The sequence below is a fragment of the Artemia franciscana genome, chromosome 10 (assembly GCF_032884065.1).
Source record: "Artemia franciscana chromosome 10, ASM3288406v1, whole genome shotgun sequence".
Classification (NCBI taxonomy): Eukaryota; Metazoa; Arthropoda; class Branchiopoda; order Anostraca; family Artemiidae; genus Artemia; species Artemia franciscana.
The window spans coordinates 30565515-30587768 of NC_088872.1; the positions used below are offsets into that span (position 1 = coordinate 30565515).

The 22254-nt window shown below is 35.5% G+C and overlaps 2 protein-coding genes across 2 annotated transcripts in view; both read left to right on the forward strand.

Moving 5' to 3' along the window:
* The first annotated feature begins 588 nt into the window (after positions 1-588).
* LOC136032454 (uncharacterized) overlaps positions 589-22254 on the forward strand; it is a 28617-nt gene continuing 6951 nt past the window's right edge. Inside the window, exons 1-4 of the mRNA XM_065712765.1 lie at positions 589-682; positions 17832-18073; positions 20092-20348; positions 20754-21005. Of these exons, the coding sequence (XP_065568837.1) occupies positions 17850-18073; positions 20092-20348; positions 20754-21005 (733 nt within the window). The 5' untranslated portion in view covers positions 589-682; positions 17832-17849. The remainder of the gene's footprint in view (positions 683-17831; positions 18074-20091; positions 20349-20753; positions 21006-22254) is intronic.
* Positions 14806-15498, forward strand: LOC136032453 (uncharacterized). The gene has a single exon (XM_065712764.1). The coding sequence runs from the start codon at positions 14806-14808 to the stop codon at positions 15496-15498; it is 693 nt and encodes a 230-aa protein (XP_065568836.1).

Below are 22254 nucleotides of genomic sequence, written 5' to 3' on the forward strand. Positions count from 1 at the left end.
AATTCTATCATTAATACAATCTTTAAGCCCTGAAAATAAGAAAAGGGTATACATAGTAGCCTAGCCTTGGAATAAAATTCAATATTGCATTTACGAAACTAAATATAAGCATTATATGCATTATAGAAACTAAATTTGTTTCTGATAATTGGATTCAGCAAACTCAACTAGCTAATTTCCTAGGCACAAAGAAGTCCCTTCACTGAAATTTTTCCCCATGGCTCGTAAAGGAATATGTCCAAACTCTAAAACAATGCCCAGGCAGAAAAAAGTGAAGCACCCAACAAAACTTACCTTTTTAGAGTTACTGAAGATTACAACTAACCTACCCAAAGGTGATTTAAAACTATTTCTTCTTAAAAAAGCGTATGCATTAGACAAAAAATTAAAGCTTTAGCTTATTACTTATAAGGATTTTGCTCAGATCTTGAAATAATTTCAAGATAAAAATCCTTTCGTCCTTTAAGGAAACGGCTTAAGTATTTGGCCATTATGACCAAATCCTTAAAGGATTTTTCCAAAATCCTATGCGTGTAAACTTGGCATAAGTATTTCAATTTACGATTTAGATTACAGCAGCAACCAGCGTATAAACAAACAAAATATCTGTTGGAGGGAAATAGTAGATTACTGTTGAGTAGTCTGTTTGAACTATTAGGGACTTTTTGTCTTAATATAAATGGTAGGTTTTTGTCTTTATTTGATAAATCTAGGCTACACAATACTTCTGTCATAGGCTAATTTTAATTTAGTCCTAGGCTAGTTTAGAATCATTAGGCTTACTCCTTATGTCTACTGCTCATGGAGCCTAATCTAGTGCATAATCAATGACACTCAGGTTTGCTATTCATTTAAAAGAAGTGAGAATTTACTAGAAAATAAATGTTTTAGTCTACATTGCTTGGCTAGAACCAAGGTGAACAAACCACTCACTGCAAATATACCAGCCTAGGCTACTACTAACTACATACCACAACACCACTCTGCCTGAGGCCAAAGTAGCTATACATGCTATGGTAAAATTGATGCAAACAGTATCACTGGTTTTCATATAAAGTGAATATACCACTCAATGCCTTTTTTAATGCTGTTTACAAATATAATAATTGTTTCTACTGCAAATTCAGATTTAAGCACTTTTTGACCTTTTAAAAATGACCTATATATGGGGTCATTACAAATCTGTAATAGCCTAGTTTAGAAACAAATTTGGGCTATATATTTGCACATCAGGGGGGGGGGGGTGGGGATAAAGCATAGCATATATTAAATACATAAACTAACCATTGCTGTATTTTTTTATGTGTTTGTGCTGTTGCACTGGTGATTTCTCATTAAAATTCAATGTGCACAAACACATAAAAAAAATATACAGCAATGGTTAGTTTACACATTTAATATATGCCATGCTTTACCCCCATCCCCCTGATGTGCAATTATATAGCCCAAATTTGTTTCAAAAATATTACAGATTTGTAATGACCCTATATATAGGTCATTTTTAAGAGGTCACAAAGTGCTTAAATCTGAATTTGTGGTAGAAGCAATTATTATATTTGTAAAGAGCATTAAAAAAGGCATCAAGTGCTATATTCACTTTATATGAAAGCCAGTAATACTGTTTGCACCAATTTTACCCATGCTCCTCCTCCATGCCAATTTATTTAAAGCCTCCATCTTTACAACCTCCCAGCAAGTTTAAATTTCTCTTAAATCTTATTTTACAACATCCTCCTACCCCACCTACTGGCTTCCTGCTTTCTTTTTAGCCCTAGTTCTACATGGTGCTACTTTTAAAATCTTCACTACTCCTACCATCTTTACTAATATTACTGCCAAGGTAAGTGATACTGTCCAATTGATCAATCATTTTGTTACCCAGTAAATATACTAGGCCTAATTGCTCCCATCACATAAACAACAAATTATGTTAAGACGGTAGAATTTTAAATGAACATTTTGGCCCTATGTCCAAGGACTGTCCTTAGGACAAGACAAACCAAAATATAAAAGAGAAACTCACATTAAAATACAAACTTGAAAACAAAAAAAATAAAAAACTTAAAACAGCCATAGCATCATAACTTCAATGAAGTTCAACTACGACTCTCTAGAGTCCTGGTTAAACTTTGGCAGTATAGTCTTTCTTGCAATTTGCTTCCACTATAAGTCCCCACTGCTGTCCATAACAGACTGGTATATGGAAAAATTTTTATTTAGGCTTGTCTACTAATTATATTTTCAATAGTGCAGCTCTTGTCTTCATGGTGCTTGTTTAGCATTTGCTGTTAAATTGATAAGAAGTACAGAGTTGTACTATTTAAAATATATATGCAGTTTTGGCTATAAATTTGTCTATTAAGGATTGAGAGGAGGGCTATTAATTGCAATGGAAGTTATTAGTATTTTTCAAAAGAACATAAAAATGTATATTAATTGGTGTTTTCACCTTGATTTTAGCTAAATAATAAAAATTTAGGTAAATTTCTAGTTGATTGACTTCTTACTATCTCAGAAAGGGGTTAGGTTAGGAAAATGAAACTTTCAGGGATGGGTCTACTGGCTAAAGTATGTCCCATGAAGGTTTTTTAAAGTACCCACCTCCACTCCTTCTCCCTCTAGAGAGCCCTGAAATTTGCCTACATGAGAGGTACCTATTGAAATTTTAATATAATTCAATTTTAATATGATATAAATTAAATTTTAAAATACCTATTGAAATTTTGACAAAACAACATTTTACCTTAATTTTCACTTACCAGTTGCTTTTTCTCTGCCTTTAGTTCTGAAAATGCAATTCCTGTTATTTGAGCAGAATTCTGAGCCATATCAATATTTTCTTTTCAAAATTTAGGAAATGTATTTGCACATCTTTAAAACCTTATAAATTGGGATTGAGTAAAGTTGTGAAGCTGAAAACAGTTTTGTTGTACTTCATTCAAGCAGAAAATCTATTTTACAAGATTTCATTTTTATAAAACACATATTTTTGAAGGTCATTAAAGGTCAAGGCCCTCTAGAGGGAGAAGGAGTGGAGATGGGTACTTCAAAATACCTTCCCAGGACATACTTTAGCCTGTAGACCCATCCCTGAAAGTTTCATTTTCCTAACCTAACCACTTTCTGAGATAGTAAGAAGTCAATCAACTAGAATTTTACCTAAATTTTTAATACCTACCAAATATTCCTTACTTTTTAGATTAAGGTAAGTTGTCCAGTAGTTAGACTGCTACTCACCACTTCAATAGCTAAATCACAATAAAATTTCTGTTAGCCCATAGGGATCGTTTGTCTTTTTGATTTTTATGTTGATTCCCTGTTTAATTCATCACCTTAACTTGATTACCTTAATCCATTTGAGAGCTTTAAGGTCCCCCAGACCTATAGTTCTCTTGAGTTGATGACTCCTAGTCAAACCTCTGCTGCTTCTTCTCCTGCTCCTTGTCAAGTTGATCTTTGAAAGACTAGATAGAAGGAGTGCTGACAATAAAATCCTTATATTCATTCCACTGGTTAATTATTCTTCTTGAAAAATGCAGTTGACAGATTCTTCATCTGCAGCTTAATTTTGGTAGCTTCTTTGAATGTCCTCTTGTGAGATGATGGCTGATACTGTGGTTGCCCTTGAAGATGGTGGAGTTTCCCTTTAGGAGTTTATAAGTCAGTGTCTTGTCACTATGCATGTGTCTATAGACAAGGGTAGGTAGCTTAAGCTGCTTGAGATGTTCCTTGTATGAAGCTGATTTAAGGCTTTTCATACACTTTGTTGCTTGCCTTTGGACATTTTGATATTTTTTAATAACTAACAAATGATTTTTTATACTGCTATTTTGTTATTGTTGTTCTTTGCCAGTTCTTAGTTTTTGCATTGTATATTTTGTGATTTTTTGTTTGTCACGTTTTTACTTATTAACTTTAAATTTGGGGCTTGTAATAGTAATTTTTTATAAAAAAAAAATGTCTACCACCTAGAAAGTGATCATTTCTCCAATAGGTTTGTCTAAATTTATTAAAAAGTAGGCTGTTTGATTAGCTTGAAGATTTGATAAATTTGGAGAATTTTAAGTTACTGAACTGCAAATAAGATGAACATACATCACAATGCCTTTTTTATGCTCTTTCCTAAAGTAATGTTGTTTTACTTGGAAATTTAATTTTACACCTTGATAAACCCTCAAAGATGACACATTTTCTCTTTTTTTTTTGCTATAAAATAATGATTAAAAACTTACTATTTGATTATAAATCCATTTTGCTAAAATTATATAATCCACATGATCCAATTGAATAAACAATTATGATTCATCATGATCCAATTGAATAAACAATTTATAAATCTGTAAAGATTTGACCCTTCTCATGGTAAACATAGCCCACACCTTTTTGACTAACTGGCTGTCCACACTTAGTATATGCTGAGACAAGGCATATACAGCATACAGCAGAGTACACAAAACGTAATATTAGACATTGTTGGTAGGATTTGAACCTACATTGGGAAACCCCATTTTATTTCACTTGCAATATACAATAGCCTACATTGATGATATGATGCATTGTCTCAGCATATTTGAAGTGAAGAACAATAGTTAGCCTAGAGGTGTAGACTATGTTTACCTTGATTGGGTTTGTGACCTAGGAAGCTGTCTTGAGCTAAAAATAGAGGTTAGAGGTTTGGGCTTATGTGCCTCTATAGGAGTCAACATAAACAAGTAAGGTACATAAGTTCAATAAAAGATATGTTTATTAAAGTGATGTACAGGTTACACTAGGCTCCATTGATAAAAGGCAAATCAAATATAATACTCATCAAGCATGTAAAACAGTACAACTAATAATAATAATCCTTCATTGCCCATTTCTTGTTATATATTAAAAAAAAACCTGACTGCTGACCCAAATAAAATTTAGTTTTGATGTCTTTGAGACAGGAAGCTTTTCCAAAATGGAAAGGAAAAATGCTTCAACGTTTTCTGGAAAGGAATGCTTGCTTGTTTTTTATAGAAATTTCCATGATCTTTGTATCAATTTTGAGCTTGACTTCTCAGAAAATTATTGACTTTTGGTTTCCCACATAACATTGGCAACTTTATATACACTGGTAGTCAGCAGTGGATCCTAATCATGGATCCCATGGCAGAATTAAAAGATATATTAATTTTGAAATATATGGAATCAATCATTTTTGATAAATAGTCTACCTATTGAATATATAACTTGGAAAAAAGTTGATTTATAATTGTTTGGTTTCTTATTAACCACTTTTCTTAGGTCATTTCTTTTTCCAAAATAAGGTAGATAATGTCCCCTTAGGATCCATTAAAGGGCTTTAAAATTGATCTGTGAGTTTATTTAGAAAAAGTATTAAAATACATCAAGTGGTGTGCTCACCTTGTTGCTACCTCGGTTATTAAATCTATCATACATTTGCTGGATTTTAAAGTTAGAACTAAGTATTTAGATTATAGATAGACCCTGCCATGGATACATTCAATTTAAATAGTTGTCATGTGGAAGAATAATTGTATTACAAAGGGCATGAATGTAAGGGCTACTTGTCATTAAGTTTAAATGTAAAAAAAAAATATCTATATATATTTCCTTGGGTAGTGGTCTGCCAATTGTAACTAGCCAAGTCTAACCATGAACCAATCCCAATTCTCTAAAACTATCTGAAGGGATAGAATGTTCTCTCCCATAACCACTCGAACTGTTTAGCCACATTACATACAGTATTACCTCTTTACTAGCTCATTGCTGGTTGCTACATAGTGCAACCAGTAGCATAGTGGGCTCTGTGCATGCTATGTAAAGAACCTATGTCCCAAATGCAATATATCTTGGGACAAATAAACACTACATTATATCCAAAAGTTGGAACCTTCTATCCATGGTTCCAAAAATTATTTGTCCATGATTTGTTGTGTATTTTGAATTTTCTGTGTTGTTGTTTGTGCTGCAAAGTTGCCAATATAATTTTCTTTTGGGCAAATTTGAAAATTCAGCCATAACATTGGTATCCTAGTGTTGATTCACTGATCATGCAAGCAGAAGAGGGTTGGTCACCTGCTGCAAGTGCCAGTGTACCTGCCAGGAGTAAAATCCCTTTAATTATGAGGATGAGATGAGCAGGGATCAATGCTTCCCTTGCTGAGTTTGCTCTGAGGGTAACAACCTGCTTTATTGCAGTGAAAACTGAAAAAAATATTGACATTACCCATCTTGTCTGTAGTTTAAAATGCTGCCCTAAACAAACAACAAGAGAATCTGGCTAGGTCCTAAAAAGAACAAGGATGAATGTGGTTGCCATCAGAATCAACTTGATGAACAGTCTTTGGTCTTATCATGTGATGGTTGTGACAAATGGTTATGCATAGAGTGTATTAGGATATCAAAGTCAGAATATGCATTGTTCTGAAAAGTGACTGATAGTCTTACATGTGAATGGTTTTGCCTGGTTTGTAAGGCTAGTGGAAACACCATCCAAAAGCTAATTGAGACAACTGTCTCAAAAGCTCTGGCTGCCTTGCTTAATCAGTTCCAAGAAGATCTCAAGCAAGAACTAGTGAACATGAATAACAGAATTTCAAATTTAGAAAATGATGTTGCAGGCAAATGTTCCCTAGCCGAAACTAAAAAGTTTCGGCTAGGATCCAATTATCTGGAAACTAAAAAAGAAGGCATAGTTACAAGTAAGCTGAGCCAGTCTCATAATGACAGTAGTAAGAATTTTGAAATTTATGTTAGAAAAACTATGAGGGCAGAGAAAGACAGAAACATCAGCTTAGCATTGTGGCATATGGAATACCAGAATTGTGTGAAGAGGGTGCTGACATCCAAATGTTTATTCAGGACCATCTTGCCCTATCATACACAGGGCTGCCAATTTTTTTTAAGGGCTGTGTCATATTTTTTCCGAAAATGTGCTTTTTGTGTCATCTCAGATTCCACAATGTGTCACAAAATGTGTCATTTTTTTGCTACAAGTGGTATCATATTTAATTGTCAAATCTTAATTTAGAGTTTTGAAAATATAATCTTTTCCAAATCAGTTCAAAAAGGAGTAAACTTAACCTTAAACTATTATCTTGGGATCAAGACGTTTTTATGACATTATGAAAGTAATAGGAACATTCAATTAGATTAATGTTAAACACTATGAATTTGTGTCTGAGCGGCCAACAAGGCGAGTTTACATTCATAAAAGTCTTAGGGACAATCAATTCCGACAGTAAATTAAAGACTTTTCGCATGACGTCGTAATCGGCTAAGCTTTAGTTGACACCTTCAAAAATGGAAAAATACAAGACCACTGTAGGTGCATTAGAGCTTTATAGTTTGCAAGCATAAAACTTGTCCAAGACCTGGATTCAATCGAGAAGAAATTCATAAAAATGAAGTATAATGCCTGAACATGCTTCTTTTTTTAACATGCTTTGTGCCTACTTTTCTTCTCTTGTACAGTATGTCACTTTGACTCAGCAATCAGAACTTAGTTCCCAGAAAAAACAGTTCCAACTATCTGTCTATCAACTTGTCTGTGGTTCATTGTGCCCTCATTGAAGATTAGCTTGAACCAACAATACTACTAAGCTGTCTTCCTGTCTTAATGGTTACAATCGTACTTCTAATGGACCTAGAGGCCAAGGAAAAATGTAAGCCAAAATCAATTGCATATTTGTACTACAAATTACAGATTAATATCAGATATATAAGCACGGAACAACTTGGTAACCTCTCACACTCAAACCCCTCTCCCCAGAACTTCAAGTATATTTGACCCTGGCTATATCTAGGGCTCATTGGTCTCTTCTTCTTTCTCCTTGTACCAGGCCATAAAATTCTTCCACATATTGGAAGGAATTTCCTAGTTGTGCATGGTTCCTGAGGTATGAGAGACCAGCTGGTTTGCATGCATCAGGAAGTCTATCTTGTCGGGAAGTAGACTGTTCCTGAGTTTTGTTTTATATTTGATAGAAGTGAAAATTGACATTCTGCAGCTGCACTGGAATGCGAAAGAGCAAACAGATTTAGCATGAAAAGGGACAGCTCTTCGAACTGTGGCTTGCCTTGAGCATCTTTTGTATTCAATAACGTCTTCCAAAATTTCAAAGGACGCATTTCAGTTCCCATGCTTCTGATAATCTCATCCCTGTGCTCACTCATCAACATCCACTGAGTCTCTATTACATTCCTTGACCTTTCCACTTCACCTTCATGTTTCCCAAGTAAGCTGCTGAACCATCCAGTCAGTCTCACTAGCATGTCAACTTTTCTGCTCAAAGCAGTCACTGGGTCTAAACAAGCCAGAGCTTTTAAAGTGGGGTCAGAATGATCAATTAATTTCCTCATTTGTTTGATAACTTCTACTAGGAAGTTCAGGCAGTACAACCTAAACTGTTTGAGATCATTCAAGTGTATCACATCCTTGTATTTCAGCACGTGTATTTTGGTATTTGGACCAAAAGAAATCTCGAAGATTTCCTTAAACCAGCCTGAGATCATGGGTATGACAAAAGCATCATCATTTTCTAAGATGTCAGTTTTGACAAAAGACTTCATGATAGACTTATAAAAGAGACTTCATGAGACTTCATGATAGTTACCCTTGAGCTGGAAAGGAGTTTTTGAATGCGAGTGTCACTACTCTGGAACTCCAAATTCCAGAAGTTGATCTTGCTGACCTTTTTCATCATTTTTAAGTGAAACAAGGTAAGGTTAGAATGAAGTAATCTTGTTTGAAAATATAATTATGTTCAGTTACAAATTTTGAAGCTATGTTTATTTACTCAATATATAAGCCATTCAACTAGCTTCAATCTATTATTTCTGTCATATTTGTTGGTGCATTTTTAATCCAGATGGATTATTCTGAAGGAAAGACTTCTCTGGAAATTTGTAATCTTGTCCGAGTTGGGATACCCCTCCTGTACTCTTAAAAATATGAGTTGCTGCTTATGCATACAGCTTTGGTAAACTGCACACTGTTTACTTTTTACTATTAAGTACGTACCAGTTTGCTACATCACATTCTCAATCAAGCAGCCAATTAAGTTCAGATATTCAATGTGCATTTTGCTTTGAAATTTCCACCTATGGCTGGTTTCTTCACATGGTTTAAATTTTAAATATGGTTATGGCATCTGTCTTGTATCCGCACTGTTTGTGTACTACTGCCACCATTAGGCAGTGCTATTCCCCTCCGTTAATTTGTAGCTTTTCTGGGGGTAGAAAACTAAAATTTTACTTTTCTTTTATTACCATTTAAAAAACAAGACTTTGATGACAAAATTGTGTCATATTTTTTTTGAAAAATGTGTCATTTTCGTTGATTGTGTCATTTCTTATCGAAAAATGTGTCATTTGCGTCAATTATGTCATCATTTTGACCAAATGTGTCATTGTGTCATGCAACATCAAATTGTGTCATTTTGACACAAAATGTGTCAATTTGGAAGCCTAGATCATACAACCTACCATCTGTCACTGTTCTGAAGCCACAGCAACATGGAAACAATTCTCTAAAACCAGGTGACTACTTTAGGCCTGTTCTTTTCCTCATAGACAGTTACAGGGTTAAAAAGGAGATTGTGGCTAAATCAAAGCTGGAAGGGGATGTGCAGTTTCACTTTGATCACACAAAGGCAGAAAGAGAAAACAGACTCAGTTGTCAAGGAACAGGGTAATAATGGAGCATTGACTTTGATTCTAGTAGTGTTTGTGTTGATGATGATAATAGTGATGCTTTCCATTTGTGTTTTAGCTCTAGCTCAACAAACATAATAACAACCCAGTCAGTGGAAAGTAAATGTTGAAACTGTTTTACATGAACAGTAATACATTGACAAATAACCTTCTGGAACTGAAACTGGTAGACACCACTGAAGATTATGATGTACTGTGTATTTATGAACTGGCCCCTAAGAACTCCAGCAACCCACTGGCAGAAAACCATATCAGGATACTTAGATATTGCCTGTTCTCAAATCTGTCTATTAGCCCCAGGAGAGGCACCACCATCTACATAAAGGAGAGAATACAGGTTAGAGATTTATCTTTCATTCATGATTATTCCCATGAGTTGAGAGTGTTTTGTCAGTGTTATTAATGAGGGGAAACCATTACTGATCAGTTGCATATATAGAAGCCCCAGTTCCCAGATGCCCTTGGGATCTTACCAAGCTCTAATTCAGTTGACTGAACATGCATCCAATCATGATAATCAGGACTTAATTCTTCTTAGAGACATGAATCTACCAGATGTAAAATAGGTTAAGGGCTTGGGTTATCAACAAAGGTCCATCGTGGGTTATCAACAAACAACCCAGGATTGTTTGTGAATACTGATTACCCGCCCCCCCCCATTGTCTGCATCTGCTATGACTTGCTGCTTAGTCAACAAACAAGCAATTACCTTAATTACCTTAATTTGCACTTTGGAGTGAATTAGTTGTAAGAACTGTGATGCTCCATAGTTGATGATGGAAATAGATCTGGTCATTGTGTTATGGTTAAGTGACAAACCATCAGGACTAGAGAGTGCTGGAGAGATGCAATTTAAGCTCACTTGGTAATGGTGATTACATGGTAGGTGTGGTTCAAGAACCATTCCCCAGCAATTTAGAGTTGGCACCACTATACAACAGCAACTTTGGATTTAGTGTGTGAGAAGGTTGGGTATGCCTGGCTGGATCATCCTCCAAGCTGACTCTGTTGTCTTCACAGAGTGTTATGCTAGTGAGGGCTGAGACGGTATTTCCACTGGAATCTCCATGGTTTGGCCTCCTATTCCTTGTAGAGCTTCTTTTTAAATTCCTTGGGCAAGGTTGCAGAAATTGTCTCTTAGCTTAGTTGGTTCCAATCATTCACCACTTGCTGGCTGAAAAAATCTAATCAGACCTTAGTATTAACAGTGGTTTTAAATAGCTTTTGGAAAGTCCTTGTGTTTGTCTTTGGTGGTGAGAGAAGGTAAACAGTTTCTGGTCTGCTTGCTGGAGGTACTTATAGGTGAGCATCATGCCATTATGCCTATGCCAAAAAACAAATGTTGGTAAGTTAGCAGATTGTAATTTACTGCAGTAGGACTGACTGTGTAAACTGTTGATGCATTTGGTGGCCTTCCTTTGGACATATTCAATGAGCTGGATGTCACTCTTGTAGAAAAGACCAGCAAGACATGTTCCAAAATCCAGAATTTGCCTGACCACAACTTTGTATAGTTTCAGAAAAAGTATGGAGGATTGACTGCTGATGGTTCTTTTCAGGAGTCCCAAATTTGTGTTTGCTCTCGAAATTGCTTGGATGGTGTGTTCATGGAATTTTAAACTGTCATCTAACAGAACTCCGATGTCTCTACCACTACAAGAAGTAGGAAGCAAGACTCTCAATGATGTTTTGCTGTTGTACAAACGTGAACATTGTGACTGTACTAAACAAACTTACACCAACTACAGCAAAACCAGGGAGGTAATGCATGCAGTAGGATGGGACCAAGTAATTGTCAAGAGAGACATTGAGCTAGTCTGGCAAAATTTTAAGAACACTCTGCTTTAGACTGAGCAAACATATGCTTCAAGTTCATTTGTGAAGGCACCAAAAACACTGCCATACCTGAACCAGCCTATTAAAAGGACTGTGAGCTGCAAGAAGAAGGCTTTTTCAAAGTATAATAAATGCACACACCACTGGGACTGTTTTGCAAGAGCAAGGAATAAGCTGAGGCAACTGACTAGGCACTTCATAGCTGACTATGAAAACAACTTGACATTGAACATCAAAGAAAACCCAAAGAGGCTCTGGAGATATGTATCAGCTAAAGATCAGAGTAGACAAACTATTATTATCCTGCTCAACCCTGAAGGAAAAAAGCTGAAAGATCTGGAGGACATTACAAATTTGCTAAACAACACATTTACATCCAACTTCTCAGTGGACCCCACTTGACCCCAGGATGGTCAAGCACCCAATTTACAAAAGCCAATCACAAATTTATATCACAATGGATGAAATTAAGAAAAGACTGAATAAACTACTACTAATAATAATAATAAGTCACAGCACCCTGCCTCAGGCCAACACAGCTGCTCCTCCTCCAACCCAATCTATTGAAGGTCTCCCTCTTTACACCCTCCCAGGAAGTTCCCATTTCCTTTAAACCTTTATTTATGGTATCCTCCCATCCCAGATGAGGACGACCTGCTTTCTGTTTAGCTCCAGACCCCAACAAAGCTAAAGGCTCAGGCAGTATACATCCCAAGCTTCTTAAAGAACTTGCAGATATTGTAGCCAAGCTGATCTGTTTGCTATTCAATCTGTCTCTTCAGACTAATAGCCTACCTGCAGATTGGCAGACAGCCATAATTATTATAATACATAATTATTATATGTCAAATATTATACTGGCATGTTAATAAATTGAAAGGGAGTAGTCAATCCAGACTAGTTCCAGTTAAAGATAGCAATGAGGCCACAGTTAGTGATAAGGAAAAAGTTAAAGAAAGATGGGTGGAACATTTTGAGAATGTGCTAAACCGAGATACAGTTGCAGGAAAAGATATAGAGGAAAATGAAAAAGTTTGTGATACCTTGGATGTGAAGGAAGATTTGTTTAGTAAGGAAGAATTAGCGACAGTACTAAAAGGATTAAAAAATAATAAGGCTCCAGGTGCTGATAGTGTAATAATTATTTTATTGAATATGGTGGCTCTGAGATTAGGAATAAGCTACTGAAGATTATGGATATGATTTTTGAAAAAGGGGAAGTACCTAATGATTTTAGGAAAAGCTTAATTAAACCACTGTATAAGAAAACTGACAAGGGTGAGTGTCATAATTATCGAGGCATTAGTCTGGTCTCTATAGGTAGCCAATTACTTAGTAATATGATACTTTTTAGACTGAGAAATGCTGTAGACAAAGTTTTAAGGGAAGAACAGTGCAGTTAGAAAAGGTAGAGGATGTGTTGACCAAGTCTTCACTCTTAGGTTAATAATTAAGAAGTCCCTTTGTTGTCAAACACCTTTGGTACTCAGTTTTATCGATTATGAGCAAGCCTCTGGTTCTGTTGATAGAAGAGCGTCAGCAAAGGTCTTATCCTTATATGGTATACCAGAAAAATAGATTAAAGTGATTTGTGCTATGTACAAGAATAATGCTGCTGCAGTTAAGGTAAGAAATGAGGTTAGCAACTGGTTTTGTATTTAATCAGGAGTTAAGCAGGGTTGTGTTCTATCACCCTTTATATGGATCATTTCGATGGACTTTGTCTTAAGGAGCACAGGAAAGGCAATTGGAGACCACAGAATCAAATGGGGAGGAAAAAAACGCTCCTGCACTTACATTATGCTGATGATTTAAGCATATTAGATGAAAGTTTGAGCAAAATGAATGAATTTTTAGAGGTTTTACAAGTTGAGGGTGCTAGAATAGGCTTGAAAATTAATGTGAAGAAGACTAAGTCACTAAGGCTAGGAATAAGTGAAGATGAAAAGGTAACGTTGGGTAATGAAAAGATTGATCAGGTTGGCAGCTTCACTTACCTTGGTAGTATTATTAGTAAAGATGGTCGGAGCAGCAAAGATGTTAAAAGTAGAATAGCTAAGGCTCAGAGTGTTTTTCTCACAGTTAAAAAAAGTTTGAAAGAATAGAAAGACAAGTGTGCAAACCAAGATTAGAATATTGGAAGCCACAGTGATGACAGTGGTCAAATATGGCTCTGAAGCATGGGTGCTCCGAAAAGCAGACGAAAATTTACTAGATGTTTTCCAGAGAGATTGTTCTGGGTACCTGACTGACTGACCATATTTCAAACAGTAGTTGTACAAAAAATGTTGTTTAATTTCGCCTTAGAGGGCTATAATGAAAGAAAGGTTGAGATGGCTAGGCCGCATTCTGCCGATGAAGGATGACAGATTGCCGAAGATTGTCCATAAACAACAAAGAGAGATAAAACTCCACAAAAAAAGCTTATCATCAATGATTACCCCAAGGTCATGCTCTTCTTCAGCGATAATTATGGCAGGGATTTTTTGGAATGAGATGCAGAACTTTGCATTTGAATGGGTTGAACTTGAGCATCCAGGTTTTTGCCCACAGCCAGGGGTTGTTGAGATCTTGCAGAGAAGAGCAATTTTCTTTTGAGGCTGCCAGATCAAAGAGTTTGGAGTCGTCTGCATACAGTTCTAAGCCATTCTTGACCACCTCAGGAGCATCATTTACATAGAGGTTAAACTATGTTGGGGCTAGTTTGGTCCCTTGGGGGAAATCACTCTTAATGTGAACTGGTGTGGAGTAGATTAGGTCATCTCTTTCACCATATAAAGCAACAATCTGGATTCTATTGCATAAGAAGCTGTGGATTCATTGGGCAACATCATTGTCTATCTGATATACTGACAGCTAGTGATAGTAAGGACCATATCCTTTTTCAAATCAGAAAGTATTTTAATGTCATTTTTTGCTATATCATTTTCAATTTTTCTCATGTTTTTTTTTAGTTTTGTTTTATTAGTAGTAGTATTAGTAGCATAATTATTCCAATATTCAAGAAAGGATCCAGAACCCAGTGTGAGAACTGTCAACCCATTAGCCTGACCTTGGTTGTAGCTAAACTTATTGAAGAGTTAGTCAATGATGCAATCATAGTGCATATGACCAAGAATGGCCTTCTTTTTGGTGGTCAGCATGGCTTCAGGAAAGGCATTTCTATCGAAACAAATCTAATGCTGGCTTATGAATCTATAACTGGTCTCCTGGAGCTGGGTTTTCCAGTTGACATGTTCCTACTGGATTGCAGCATTTGATAGAATGTCTCATTGCTACCTCATGATCAAGCTGTCAGTATATCAGATAGACAATGATGTTGCCCAATGGATCCACAGCTTCTTATCTAATAGAATCCAGATTGTTGCTTTATATGGTGAAAGAGATGACCTAATCTACTCCACACCAGTTCACATTAAGAGTGATTTCCCCCAAGGGACCAAACTAGCCCCAACACAGTTTAAACTCTATGTAAATGATGCTCCTGAGGTGGTCAAGAATGGCTTGGAACTGTATGCAGACGACTCCAAACTCTTTAGTCCAGCAGCCTCAAAAGAAAATTGCTCTTCTCTGCAAGATCTCAACAACCTCTGGCTGTGGGCAAAAACCTGGATGCTCAAGTTCAACCCATGCAAATGCAAAGCTCTGCATCTCATTCCAAACAATCCCTGTCATAGTTATCACATGATTGACTCTGCAGGTGCCAATATGCCTCTTCAGAGTGCTGAGGAAGAGCATGACCTTGGGGTAATCATTGATGATAAGCTTAAATTTCATAATCATTGTTGGAACCAATCAGCTAAAGCAAACAAGGTCCTAGGTTTGATCAAGCATTCAGTGGCAATTTGCCAACTAAGTGGTATCAATATGCTTCACACAACCTGTGTTTGTTCCCATCTTGAGTTTGGCATTTCAGTTGTCAACCCACATTTAAGTGTGACATGGAGATGGTTGTGAAGGTTCAGCATACAACAACCAAGCTCCCTTTTATCAAACAAAAAATCTCCTACATGAGAAGTTCAACTTCTCCACCAATTGTGTTGTTCCACTGTGAAATTCCCTCAGTAAATCTACCATGTTGGCCAGATCAGTTGACAGCTTCAAGATTGGTGTTGACTGTGATTTGAGTGGCTAGTCATTGAAGATGTAGTGGGGTGAACCAGTATCATCCAGCAGGGTCTATTAGTTTCCACCTACCCTTTTTAGCCCTCAAACGCGCCCAGCTGGTGATACATTTAGTGACACTCAATAATGAAACCAAACTGTCGTGTATATATGTAAATAGTGATGATCCACTCATGAACTGTAACTTGAATATCAAATCAACGTTGCCTGGTGACATCTACAGACTCTTCAACCTTAGTCAGTAGAAGATGCAATTTAAGGTAATGATTTGGCACTCTAATTACTGGGCCCCAAATGCTATAAAATTCAAGATACAGGGTTTTTGTTTATCTTAGAAAGTAGTAAAGGCAGGTGAATAGAACTTGACTGAATCTACAGTCATGATCATCCCTGGGGAGACATTTGAAGTACTCAAATCCACCAATTCCCTCTCCAGAGGGACTGACCTTTTCCTATCTTTGTTTTATAGGATTACAACCTGGGAAATAGATGCATTGCTCAAATGAGGCACAAGGAAAGTGTTTACCCATAATGATAATATTTGAGGCAGAACAATGAACTTGGATTGGCTTTGATAGGCATTTCAATAATGGTGTATAGTCACAAATATCAAGTTTTATCAGTATCCTTTAAATTTTGAACCCTATAAACTTTAAGTTGATACAAATGTTCTATCCTGAATGGAGCTACCAACCCAGCAAATTAATCAAAAAATTAAAAGATTATTTTTTATGGTCAAAATTCCGGAAAACGGTTTTTTAAATATATTTTATGTTTTGTATATTTATATTTTATGTTTATGTGATATATATTTATATTCGACAGAAAAGGGCTACTGTACAGGTAGCTACTAGTATAAGGAGTACTGCGCCCTGGTCAAAAAGTGGAAAAGATTTAAACCCCAGGGTAGGTCTTTTGTTGTTTGGGTGTCTTCAGATCATACAGAGCTGAAGTTGGACAGTGAATGACCAGTTCTTTAAATATTTTTTTGATAAATTCTGTTAATCTGGAGTATATGCCTAGATTTGTGATTTTATCAGCAAAAACCGGCGATACAACTCATCATAATCCCACTTAAAGTCTAGAAAATTGTTTTGGTAATTTTAGTGATTTTTTTTTTAACTTTAAGTGGGCCAGATCAAGTGTTGCCAGTTAACCACGGAAATTTTTCATCTGTGTATTACCTTAATTACCTTAATTTGCACTTTGGAGCAAATTAGTTGCAAGAACTGTGATGCTCCATAGTTGATAATGGTGATAGATCTGGTTGTTGTGTTAAGGTCAAGCGACAAACCATCAGGGCTAGAGAGTCCTGAAAGATCCAGTTTAAGCCCACTCGGTAACAGCAATTACATGGTAGGCGTGGTTCAAGAATCATTCTCCAGTAATTTAGAATTGGCACCACTGCACAACAGCAACTTCGGATTGAGTGCGAGATGGTTGGGTATGACAAGCGGCATCATCCTCAAAGCTGACAATTTTGTCTTCCAAGAGTGATATGGTAGTGAGGGCTGGGAGGGGTTTTCCCACTGGAAAACCCCTATTGTATTGTATGCTTGTATGGGGTACATCTAGGTCCCAAAGAAAAATTCAAAGTGTTGGTAGCTGAAGACTGCATGCTGGGATAGGCATTTCGTTGTTGGGGTTTTTGAAGATAATGGGCAGGACATTATCTTTGTGACTGTTTGTAAATGCAATTGGGATTAAGGGTAAGCCTAGATTTCTGAGTTTAACAAGCAAAGCTGGCAAGACACTTTATCAGGAACTTAGCTTTTACTAGAATTTTTGATTGCTCTGTAGTGTGTTTTTCAGGTGTTCCATTGGGGCTATAGACAGTGCTGTTTTGGGTAATGAAGAAAAATTTGATTGGGCACCAGTCCACTGTTGAGTGTAGACAGCAAAGAGTATTGGGGCTTGCAGAAAGCCTCTAGATTGATAAAGTAATATTATATCCACAGAAAAGCCTTCATCAATGTCTTTTATGATTTTTCATGAATTTACATCAAGTTTTTATTGGTTGGTCTTTGTGTTGCAAAAGTATACTAAGCAGAGCATTTAAATTAATTGCAGTGTTTCCCGGTATTTTAAAAACCTCTGAATCCTATGCTTGCTACTCCTCTACCCTCTGTACTAACTAAACTTGTTATCTATTCTTCTCATTTCAGGAAACTTTATAGGAATTTATGTTAATATATAAGAAAATGAATGCATATGACAGAATTCGTCTAATGAAATGTACCCCTTGCATCAAAGATTCTTTAATGCCAAAATATGTACTGTCTTCAATGCTTGCCGAAGACATAATTGATGAAGAAGATTTCAGAGATGTATTATCGTCAAAGGGTAGAGAAAAGCAAGTTCAGAAACTTATTGAAATTCTTTCCCAGAAAAGTTCTCAGGCATTTCGGTAAGCTTTGGTGGTAGTTTTTTTTTTTTTTACTTTTTGGCTTAAGGTGAAATATAATAATGTCTTAATAATAGTCCAAAGGCTAGGTTTTCCACCCACAGTATGAGTGTTAGTGAAAACTATGACTCTTGCAGTCACTGTGATAGCAACGGCATGATAAAGAGTGATGGGCCTCCCTTGTTGTGAATGGTAAAAGATGTTCAATGGGTGGTTCCAAATTTATGAGGTGTATTATCAGGATTTCTTGTATTATCGTCATCATTGTCTTTATTATAAGTGAAAAGATTTTCAAAAGCAGGTTATGTTAGCTGGTTCCAGAGCCATTCAAAGAGAGGGGGCAGGGCGGCTGCCCGGGCGCCGTGGCTGGGGAGCTGCCCATTTTGATCAAGGTTTCACTTTGATTTGGCCTTTTTTTTGCTTATTTGAGATGGAAGAGAAGGGGGGCATTGCAATTAATTTTACCTGGGCATCACCATCCTTAGGGACATCTCTGGTTAGTTCAAATATTATTATGAGATAATTGCCACTTTATAATTGTGAATTTGGGATCCATCCAGTAAGTTATTGTTTTTTTAAGATGCTCACAACCTTATCAGAGTCATAAAATATCAGATAATAGCTCCATAGCTTTGTTTAGAGTTTTTAGACTGATTTAAAACATAGTACAAATTAGTTTACTATTTTGAAAGGATAGGAAAGTGTATAGAGAGAACAGAAACTGATACCTAATAAAACTTGAAATATTATTTGGCAAACTCTTTAGTATTCAGCAAACTCTTTAGTAACAGATTAAACTGAACTAAAAACTATGTGTTAAAAAAAAAAAAAAAATTTAGTGCCTTTCTTTAACTTTGTCTACTTACAGGATCCAACCTTAAAAAAAAACAAACAAAAAAGCATGCCTGATTATAAGTAACTGTGTGAAGTAATGCTATGCCTATTATTTTTTTGCAAGAGAGGTAGCTGTGGTCTCAGTATGGATTTTTACCAGTAACATTTATTAGTATAAAAAACGAATCATTCAAATAAAGCATGAAAGATTGATTAATGTATCTTAAAAGATTTACCAGAGACTACAAAAATAAAACAATAACATAAAAGTTGATTTTATTTCCAAATATTCTGGTAAGTTATTTTTTCCTTCTCCCTGGTATAGTTGAACTTATTATGACTGAAAATTGAAAATATGTGCTGGTTATGACTGTTCAAGGATGCCTTTGTTATGACTGTATATCGTTTTAATGTGAAAGATTCGATTTTTTTTTTTTTTTTTTTTTTGTATTGCAGAAAAGACATTTTTACTTTTTATTGCATTTGGAGATCTCTTTTTTTTTGTCTTTGTCATAAGTATAAAAAGGAGCAAACAAAACAAATACAAAATACTAATTAACTTTATAAGAAACAACAGAACATTCTTAGAATTAAATACATTCTAATTTTGTTATATGATTTAAAAGGACAATTATTTTTAAAACTATCTTTCCTTTGATTCATTTCATTCATTAGTATATTTACTCCTCACTTTCATTCTTATGCATACGTTTTTTTTCTTTTTAAACTATGTTTCTTTATCTTATGTTGTTTTGTTTTAGATGTAAAGCTTCATAGAATTTTCGTGTTTTTTTTTTTTTTTATTGTGAGGTTTTTTTTTTTTTTTTTTTTTTTTTTTACTCAACAAATCTTTGTGAATGTAATAGAACGAATCTGCTGAAAACTTGAAGAAAAGACGCCTTGAATGCTTTTATATTTGAAGTTTCCTCTACCTAAAAAAACCCACTTCACATCCCCTCATCTTTGAGCTGCTTTCTACTTATGGTTGTGCTTTTTTGGCATCTATTCCTGTTTTTTTTTGGGAGGGGGGTGTTTTAAATGTCATATGAAATTCTATAGAACGTATTTAGTTTTTATGTCTCTGGTTTAAAAAAAAGAAACGAATAAAAAAACAACCTATCTCAGCTTTGATGTAGTTATGCTTCATATCGTAAGCTAATATTTCGAATAGCATATTTTGGTTTTAGGAAGTTTATAAAAATCCTTGACGAGGATCATGATTGGCTGGCAGAAACAATTAAAAGCATAGAAGTTTCTGATGACGAAGTGGAATCATTCTTTGCTTCACGAGGTAATAATCCTAAAAGGATAACCAGTGATTCTGTTCAGCAACAAGCATATATTGATGAGGCGAGGGGTATTGATGTGCAAGACAGTGTACCAATGAACAGACGACCTGCTGCACAGCAACATGTGGTGGAACGACCTCAGAGTCAGAGCAAAGGTTTGATATTCTGTATATTCTTTGCTTGTTCATACATCTTGTTCTATTGATCTGTTTACTTATTCTATTGTTCATACATCTGTTATTCTTTTGCTTGTTAAAAGATTTTTTCTATGTAAAAAATACTGTGACTGCTCTTTTTTTTTAAGTAATGATGCTAGTTTTTTACATTAAATTTTTGTTTAGTCAGTTTGATAATTGATATTCCTAGACTTTTCTTACAATTTACTTATCGAATTCCATTGCATTATTCCAAGATCATTTAAAAGTCAAAGTTCTAAAGATAAGGCTGAGATTGTATCCTTGACTTTTTTATTTTTTATTGCAATCTTTGATTATTTTAAGTATAATTGCAGTATGTAAATGTAGCTAAATTTAATAAAAAAGATTGTTTTTTTTTTTCAGAGATAACGTACGAAATGTTGACTGTACTGCGTCGGAATTCTCGGGTGGTACGTAACTGGTGTGCTTTAGCTCATCGTTTGGGGTTATCAACACAAGTAAATTCCATACACATGAAAATAAATATGAGAATGGAAAGTGTTGACTTAGCTATCATTTATTTGATGGAAGAATGGAAAGGCATTCAACCCAAAGATTACAATCTAGAGCAACTCGTTCGGATTTTACGTGAAGAACAATTCAATGATGTAGCAGGTATTTTTCAATTTTTGAATTGTTAATTTTTTTTATAGCAAAACCTTTATCCTGTTTTAGCCTTCCTCCGAGGAAATTTTTAATGTGAACTCAAGAAATAATATCGATAATTAAGAAAAAATAACTAAATTTCCTTAAGACAGGCTTAAATCAATTCAGGGGATGAGGGGGAAGGGTGTCTACTGCAAAAAATACCAGCATATAAAGTATTGACGAAAAACAGAGTGCATTCCAATTATATCATCTATTGTACATCTATTAAAGACAATTATTGCCAGTCTCCTCCACCTTCTGTATACCTAACCTGACCTAAAACTTCAACCAGTGGATAATTACACACTAGTGGAATTTGTATCACTTACTTACCTATTTTTACAATAGTTTGAGATATTCGCAATTTTTAAGGGCATAGTATTTTGGCTTTGGCTTGGTTTTGTGGACTGCGTTGAAAATTTCAATTTCCGAATTTTAATTTTGTTACCTACTATACTTTGCTTACTTTCTTTAAAAAAGCAATCGTGTATCGTGGCTGGGAATTGAGTTGAAGCTTCGGGATGGAGGATATTCTGGTAAAAAAATTTTGTGTTAGGAGGGAATACAATTTTTCTCCAATCCTAACAAAAGAGTATGAACCACTTTTTTTCGATACTGGTCGTCCGACCGGCTCTTTGGCTTGTCTCAATGAATGGGCGAATTTTTGTTAGCCTATAAAATAAGTCCTGAACATTATCGCGGGACGTTTTGGGCGGGGCCATTCTTTTTGTTCGCTCATGGGGTAAGGTTTGGCATTAATTTTTTTCGATGCAATTCGAGATAACCGTTCCTACTAATCTCTGCTGAAGCTCTCCATGTGTCGTTTTCCTGGCCGATTCCCCGTTTGGAAACCATTTAGCCGCTTCAAGGACGAAAATAGATAAACAGTACAGTTTCATTGATTGATTTTTGTTACTTACTACTAGTTTTAGGTAGTTTAGTTAGGCAAATCAGTTTTTATTCATTGATTTTTGTCAGTTACAACTAGTTTTAGTTAGTTAGTTTTTGTTAGCTAGTTTTGTTGTTAATACTAACTTAGTGCCGGTGCTGGTACTCCCGTACAATCTAGAGCACCCTCGAGAAGTTTGCTTAACGTGAAATCTAAAATAACCGATTTCATAGCAACAAATGACGGGTGACAGAATGCATTGGACTTGTATAATTTGGGCTATATATTTGCACATTAGGGGGTGGGATAAGGTTACCTAAGGTTAGC